Consider the following 8,524-nt stretch of genomic DNA (forward strand, 5'->3'; position numbering starts at 1 on the left):
GAGTCACTGGAGGGGGAGTTGTAAGCAGGGGAGTGACATGGTTTGATGTAGCAGAATCTCTCTAGCTTCTGTAAGGGAAGAGACCAGGGCGACTCTATTTCAGTAGACTGCATTCCAGTGTTGCTGCCGGAAGTGAGCACCTGTCTTTTCCTGCTGGCTCCTTTTAAGATCTTCTCTTTGTCTTTGATGTTCTGCAACTTCATTACAATATGTTGAGGTGTGGATCTGTTTTTATTTATCCAACTTGGGATTTGATGAGCTCAATGAATCTGCAGTGTGTCATCCTCCAATAATTCTGGAAAATATTCTGACAGTATCACTTTCCCACATTCTCTATTATTTCCTTATGAGACTCCACCCAGACATAGATTAGACTCTTTCACTCGATCCTTCATACCTCTTATCCTTTCTTTCAAACATTCCATCTGTTTTAATCTCTGAACAGCATTGTGAATACTTTTTTCACTTCTTTGTTCCATTTCACTAATTTTTCTCTTCAAGTGTGTCAGATCTATTGTTTATTCTTTTTTTAATTAAATTTTAAATTTCAATCATTTTAGCTTTCATTTCTAAAAGTTTTATTGCATTTTTTCAAATCTGCTTGACCAGTTCTTACATTATGTTGTTCCTTGTCTATATGTTCAAGCTTCTTTTTAAGAAAAATTTCTGTAAACATGTTATGAATACTTATTTTTTTAAGTTATGGTAAAATATACATAACGTAAAATTTACTATCTTAACCATTTTTAAGTGTACAGTTCAGTAGTGTTAAGTAATGCACATTGTTGTGAAACCAACCTCCAGAACTCTTTCCATCTTGCAAAACTTGATGAATACTTATTTTTAAACAATGAAATCACAAAAATACTTGAAGAAACTATAGGTGAATATTTATATAATCTTGAGATGTGCAGCGACTTTTTAAGCATTGTACTGAAGTCTGAAACCATAAAGATTTGAATATAAAGAAATGTGAAACTTCTACTTTAACACCATGAAAATCAAGACAAACGGAAAACTGGAGAAATTCTGGAAAAATATGTGACAAAGGTTGAATAGCTTTAATATGTAAAGAGTGACTTCAAATGAAAAGAAAAATCTCGAAAGGCAAATAGGTAATGGAAATGAACAGTTTGTGAAAGAAGGAACACAAATGCCTAAAAAGAAAAATATTTAACCAAAGAAGTAATCAAGAAAAGCGTATTAAAAGAGCAATGAGATTAATATTTCATATCAGACTGACAAAAATTAATAAGAATATTATGCAATATCAGTAAGGTTCATAGAGAAGTGAGCCTTATTAATAACTGCTGACTAGAATGGAATTGATAATACATTCCTAGAAGTCAGCAGAGCATGTGTCAAAAACCTAAAAATGTGGGCTTTGTTACTTAACAATTACACCTTCAGGAATTCATCCTAAGGAAAATATTGCACAAGGGTGCAGAGATGTGTGTGGCATTGTTACTTAACATAGTGAAAGATTTTAAAAATATATACCCAATCACAGAGTGTTAAACTATCCATCAGTGGACTACTACGTAGTCATTACAATTGAAGGTATTAATCAACACGAAGAGAGATTACTAACGTATCGGTAAGCGAAAAAAATAGGTTACCAAACACATCATACATAACACACATACAAACCATCACATTTTTGTTAAAAAATATATTTGTTTGGCTGTATATGAGTTCGGAAGAATATATGCCAAAATCTTAATAGCGATTACCTTTGGTTGACGGGATTCTGTTTTTATTTATTATTATTATTTATTATTATTATTATTATTATTACTATTATTTTGTCTGTACGTTCTCTCTTCTCCCGCTCGAAGAGCATGTATTACTCGCACAGTAATACATGTAAGGTATCGGCAGGAAAAAAAGAAAATAAAGTAGCGTGTTCCCAAAGGGACGCGCAAGCATAACAGTGACCATTCATTAACAAAGCACGCAGGCTCAGAAGCTCCCCGCGGCGGTTTCCACGTGCGGGCGTCCCACAGGCGGTCAGGGCTCGCGGCCGCCGAGAGCCGCCACTCCCTCAGGCACCGCCGAGGCCACCCCAGGCGGCGCGCAGGTCCTGGCGGGGGGCGGAGCACGCCAGCCCGGAAGAGACGCCGCGCCGCGCATGCCCCTTCCTTTCCAGCTCCGGCTCCGGACGCAGAAGCCGCCGCGGTGAGTTCTGCTGGAGCTCGGGTTCCATCGCCCCCCATCCCGGCCATTCCACCCCCGTAGTCAGCGCGCCTCCCCGGGTTCGGGGTGGGGGGGCCCCGCACTCGATCCCCGCACGCCCATTTCTGAGCAGTGAGAGGGGCCGGGGGCGCACTTCGGGTGTAGTGGGGCGCTAGTAGGCGAAGATTGGCGTCCCGATGGCGGAGGGCGGAGGAGGGGAGGATGAGGCCCTTGCGTCGCGGGGACTGGCCGGGCGAGGAGACTGTGCCCCGCTTGCACGCCTTTCCTCCCGGGCAGAACCCCACACCCGGGCTGCCTCCTTCCTGGCGCTCCGGTTTGGGGGAAGAGTAGTAGGAGGTCAGGGTGCGAAGGCCTTAGCCCTTTGGTTTGGGGTCAGCGGCCTGTCATGAATCGAAGACGTCCCTGGGCCCTCCCTGCGTGCTTGGAAGTACAGCCGCGCCGTCCGCAGTGGGCGCAGTTGCTGGTGGTCCCCCAGTACTCCGAGAACGCGGGGTCTGCGCCGCTTTGTGGTGCTGAAAGTCTGGAGCGATACGGATCCCCACCCGGTTGTGTTTTAGTGTCCTGGCAGCGTTTTTCTGGTCTGAAGTGTTTCCGGGGGTGGAGGAGGGAGCTGGTAACTGGAGGGTTTCCGTTTTGCGGAGTTTGAATTCCTCCTTCCTGCACGTTTTCTATGGTGCGTTTGAGATTTCAGCCCACTGGGCAGTGATTTCCTGGGGTCGTTGTGGGGTCATGAGCTTGGTTCCAGGTCACCTTGCTCAGAAGTGCCCTTGATGATCGATTTCTCTTTGCAGATGTTGATGCCCAAGAAGAACCGGATTGCCATTTATGAACTCCTTTTTAAGGAGGGAGTGATGGTGGCCAAGAAGGATGTCCACATGCCTAAACACCCCGAGCTGGCAGACAAGAACGTGCCCAACCTTCACGTCATGAAGGCCATGCAGGTAGCCGGGGGGCTGCTGCAGTGGGGTGCACATGGAGGGATTGTCCACTGGTGTTCAAGGCAGATTCCAAGGAGAGGTCAGGACAGGAGAGCTGCTTGCTGCCCTGAAGGGCTGTGAGGTAGATACACCGTGAGCCTTGTCTCCTTGCAGTTTAGCTTCCCTTTGCGTTACCTTTCTAGCCTCAAGCCTCTGGTTATGCCTTAACAGTAGCTTCCTGTCTTACAGTCGCTCAAATCCCGAGGCTATGTGAAAGAACAGTTTGCCTGGAGACATTTCTACTGGTACCTTACCAACGAAGGTATCCAGTATCTCCGTGATTACCTCCACCTGCCCCCTGAGATCGTGCCTGCCACCCTGCGCCGCAGCCGTCCTGAGACTGGCAGGCCACGGCCCAAAGGTATGGTGCCCAGATAAACGCCTCCAAGGGCCTGCTCTGAAGCTGCTCTTTCTGGGGGGAGGGGTATATGTGAAACAGTGGGTTTTTTGTTTGTGTGTGGAACAGAAGTGGTCTTATAAATACACACTTGGGGTCAGCTTTAGAGGCACTCTTGGCATGCAGGACCTTGGGTCAAGTCCTGGGACCTTTGTCCCCTGGCGTGGAACTGAACTCAGGTCTTCAGGCCATCTTGGGAGATGGTGTTAAACACAAAATATTAGTCTGTGCCCGGACACATGTGGTAGAGCACTGAGTAACTGTTTTCCAGGAGAGGGAGGTTGTGCTTGTCCCAGGAAGTCTGGAGCAAAGCTGTTTACCACATGTGAAAGAAATGAAGGGTTTTATAGTTTCTTGGCAATGGGAGCAAAAATAATCAAAAATCAAATAGGGTAGAAGGAGTGTATATGTTCATGATGTGAAAGGATGTGACTCTGTGTGAGGGAATTATTTTCTGATTGGAGATCATTGCTGGCTTGCAGTTGCACTTTCTCAAGGTTATGGTTCCCTTTCCTTAGGTTCTGAAAACACTTGTCGCAGGAATTTTGTAGGAGGAGCAGTTTGTGGGCTGGGGTGATGAGATGCAAAGATTCCTAAAAACAAGTTCCCCTGGGCAGAGACTTCATGGAGCTCAGGAATCTGTTTTTTATGAAAGCTCCCTGGGGGTTCTGATGGTTAGATGGGATTATGTATCTTTAGAGCAAAGGTCCTCCACTGTGTCTTGGAATCACTTGGTGGGAGGGGGGTGGGGGGAGACTCCCGTTGTCTGTCTGTGCCCCCACAGGTGCTGATTTAGTTGGCCAAGGGGCAGGGGCTGGCATTTATTGTAACGACTCACCACAGGTTCAATCTTATTCCTTTTACTTAAAAAAAAAGTCCATATTCTAATCCTATGGACTCTAGGTAAGTACCAGAGAAAATACTAGATTAAAGTTCCAGTGTTTATGAGGTTTTTAAGGCACCTTTTAAAAATTTGTGTCTCAGTATATATCCTGTAGCCTAGCAAGGTATGTGGAGAAGCCCAGGGGGAACTAAAAGATTCTTGGTAGCCTCTGTGTTTATATACTTACTCTTGGAGGTGGGGCTTTCAGCTTATGATGCCTCCTTTCCCATTTGCACAGGAAGTTTTCCGCTTCAGAGATGAGTCAAGTTCAAAATTTTGGCTATTCAGATGTTTGTAGGAATGGCTGGATTTCTTAATTTGCCAAGTAATTGGGAAATATACACTTATGTTAGGAAATAAAATAGAAGAAAACAATCTTTTTGCAGACGTGTGGCATTTTAATTAAGATATGAGTTTTCCTGGGCTGTGGGGAGCCAAAAAGTCAGCGATGGCAAGTTTATAGCTGCCAGTTCATGGTGTAGGAGTTCTGTCCCCATTAACCCAGCACAACTTAAGTTGTTGCCCAGTGAGAATAGGAGAGTGATTCCAATTTTCCTGGCCTGAAGGGAACAGAGTTCCCACATTGCCCTGTGATCACAGTATGGTTTAATTTGTGCAGGTCTGGAGGGAGAGCGACCTGCAAGACTCACACGAGGGGAAGCCGACAGAGACACCTACAGACGAAGTGCTGTGCCCCGTGAGTAATGCGTCATCTGTGTATCAGGGTGTTGGGGTAGAATCTCAGGATTCTGTCAGCCTGGCTGGGGCTCAGGCCTCAAAGATGCCCAGGTGACCAGGAAAGATCATTGGTTTCACTGTCCAGATCCTCTCCAGCTGGAGTCCTTTGTGTTTCTTGCCTTATGCGGGGATTTGATGGGTGGGGATTAGAAGGAAAGCCCTCTGAGCTGGGGGGACAGAAGACTTTTGTTGAAGACCTTTAATTAGAGCAAAACTGAAAACTTTCAGGAAAGCAACGTGCTTTTTTTGTGTGCGTGTGTGTATGTGGTTTTGTTGCTGTGTTGTAAGCTCCTTGAGGGCAGGGCCCACTCAAATTTCATTTGTTGTCGTCTTATTGCAAAGATAGTGCAAAATCTTGTTTTTAAGTGGCAGGCATTTGCATTGACTTGGAACAGCAGGTGTTTGTTCATTTAACAAATATATATTGAGTGCCTGTGGTGTGCCAGGTACTGTTCTAGGAGCTGGGGAGCCAGTAGTGTACGTAACAGACAAGAGGCCCTTCTCTCATTGAACTTCCATTTCATTAGTGTAGGTGACAGATAAGCAAAAATAAGTGTATAATCACAGGGAAAAATTAAATGAGGGGTGTGTGTTGCAATTTTCAATCGAGTTTTAAGGGAAAGTCTTGCAGAAGTGGGATTTAAGCAAACACCTGAAGGAGGGGAGGGGAGCCAGCCAGTGGTGTCTAGAGGAAGAGCATTCCAGGCAGAGGTCTTGTGAGGAAGGTATCTGGCTTGTCTAAATAACAGCAGATGAGTCAGAGATAAGGATGTAGGTCTCAGCTCTGTGGACCATGGTAGGACTTGGGGTTTTATTTTTGAGTAAGATGGGGGGCCCGTTGCTAGTGTTTTTGCAGAGGCATGATAGGATTCACCTTGTTTTTAGAGTCACTCTGTCTTTGTTGCAGAAGCAGTTAATTGTGATATAAAAGCAAGGTTCAAAGGGAATTTTTACTACCTTCTACCACTCTTTCCTCCCTCTCGTCGTGGTTCCTGGTTCTTCATATGTGAGATAGAAGTGAGCACTTAACATGAATTCCTTGCAGGATAGTAGTAAGAATGAATTCCTCCAGCACACAGGCTCTCGATTCAGAGAAAGTTAGTGGTTGCTCTTATTAGAAGTCACACCACATAGGATCAGTTAGAGAATAGTTCTCCAGAGGATATAATATTTGGGCCTGAGCTTCAGGGGTTCCTAAGTTGAAGGGGGTGGTGAGCATTTCAGGCAAGAGATCGTCATGAACAAAGGTGCAGAAATGGGGGGAAGACTTGGTGGTTTGCTGGTCAGAAGGGCAGAGTGTGAGCAGACGGGAGCCTTTGGTGAGTGTGATCTGAAATGGGCCAAAAGGAGGCCCCGATTTGAACAAGATTTACTGAAACCATAGCCGCTGTTGGCCCTGCCACCTCCTCCCCACCCCCCTGTGAACTGTAAAATTTTCTGGTGGCCACACTTAAATCAAATGGAAACAGTTTACGTGAATATTAATTTTTTAAACTCTAATATATTTTAAAATGTTATTTTAACATGTAATCTGTACAAACATTAATGAGATATTTTGTGATTTCTTAATTCCTGAAATCTGATTTGTTTTTGCACACATCTCAATTTGGGCTAGTGGCTGCCAAACAGGACAGGGCAGTGCTAGGTCTTTCATCTTGTTTTCTTTCCCGTTATCATAATAAAATTGGTTTTTGCTTCTGTGGTCCTTGATTCCTTTACCTCTTAGTTCTTCCTTTATTGAGCTCCTTCTTTAAGCTAGGTGCCAGTCTGAAGCATGTGGTAGGAAGTGAGGGTCCTCTGGAGCCATATAGGAAGGGCACATAATCCAGGCTTTGTGGTCAAGGCAGCCTTCCTGGAGGAGGTGATAGTTTGGGCTGTGAGTTGTGAAGGATGCCTTAAGGAAGGCTGCCTCAGGAGAGAGAGGGGGCCAAGGTGGCTCAGAAGGTGTCTTCCGCTACTGAGTGTAATTTACTTGTACTTCATGGGGTACATTTGTTGATGTGGCTTTTCCTGCAAGACTGGGGCAGGTGACTTGTCTTCCCTTGTTCTGCAGTAGATCAGATCATATGATGAATCTAAATTGATATTTCTCATTCCAGCTGGTGCTGACAAGAAAGCCGAGGCTGGGGCTGGGTCAGCAACCGAATTCCAGTTTGTGAGTATCTTCCCCCCATCCCCCTCACTTTCCATAAGCAGTCACTGTTCTGGCCTCAGCCTTGTGGGTCTGCAGATTCTGGGGATGCAGTATAGTGTGGGTCCTACCACCCATGCCCTCCCCCCCAAAAAACCCCACAAATTCCAAATAAGTGTTTACATTAAGACACAGTGTACAAACTTTTGTAAATATGTAACTTACTGAAATGAGTCTCAAATCCATACTACATGTGGCATAGTGGTATTTTCTGTTTCATTAATGATGCTCATAACTCCATTAATTAGTTTCGTGAATGAGAACTTGAGGTTGAGAATTGAACTTGGAGATTGAATGGGCTCTAGAATTGAGATGGTGTGGAATCAAATCATCCATCTCCTTAGGATGGTGTGATCTTGGGCAGGTTCCCCTCCGTGCCTCAGTTTTGTCATCTGTAAATAGAGGTGATGATTGTAGCCATCTCAAGGTAATTGTGAGATTACTTAATCCAGGCAAAGTGCTCGGCACAGGGGCTGGCACATCCCTGTTGGGGTAACAGCTGGCCACTGGCAGGTCTTCACAGCACAGAGTTGTTCTCTGAGGTCTCATTTGTGAAAAGGAGATGTGTGTGGCAGACACAAGATCGTGTCTTGTGCTGGGTGCTTCTGTGTGTGTGAGTATATACAAACACACTCCTGAGTGGGTATCCATATTCCCATTTCACAGATGAGGAAACGGCCCAGGAGGTGAATGTGGCCCATAGCCAGTAAGAGGCAGGGCTGGGATTTATGGCCTGGCTTCTCTGAACCCTTACATTTGGGGCCTCTCCAGTGATAACAAGGCCTGCCGCCCGGCGTACCACTAATGCTGCTATCCTTTCTCTTGCAGAGAGGCGGATTTGGGCGTGGACGTGGTCAGCCACCTCAGTAAAGTTGGAGGAGGTTGCTTTGTGTTGAATAAACCTGTAGCTAGAAAAAATTAATCTTGTGTGTCTTGTTTTGTTTGCATTATGTATCCTGAACGGGAGTGGTTTAAGGATCAGAAGGTATGTGGGGAAGACTGGATTGGTTTTATAATTTTATTTATTTATTTTTCCCCCAAAGCCCCAGTAGGTAGTTGTATGTTATATTTACACATCCTGCTGGTTGCTGTATGTGGGACGCGGCCTCAGCATGGCCGGAGAAGCGGTGCGTCGGTGCGCA

General features: G+C 45.4%; 1 protein-coding gene across 1 annotated transcript; it reads left to right on the top strand.

The window, feature by feature from the left end:
- The first annotated feature begins 2,087 nt into the window (after positions 1–2,087).
- On the top strand, positions 2,088–8,304 carry RPS10 (ribosomal protein S10). Its single transcript, XM_058554580.1, has 6 exons — positions 2,088–2,178; positions 2,988–3,137; positions 3,363–3,534; positions 5,073–5,150; positions 7,291–7,346; positions 8,211–8,304. Exons 2-6 carry the CDS (start codon positions 2,988–2,990, stop codon positions 8,250–8,252), a joined length of 498 nt encoding a protein of 165 aa, XP_058410563.1. The 5' UTR covers positions 2,088–2,178; the 3' UTR covers positions 8,253–8,304.
- The last annotated feature ends 220 nt before the right edge of the window (positions 8,305–8,524 follow it).

This window comes from Diceros bicornis, chromosome 14 (genome assembly GCF_020826845.1).
Source record: "Diceros bicornis minor isolate mBicDic1 chromosome 14, mDicBic1.mat.cur, whole genome shotgun sequence".
NCBI classification, from domain to species: Eukaryota; Metazoa; Chordata; class Mammalia; order Perissodactyla; family Rhinocerotidae; genus Diceros; species Diceros bicornis.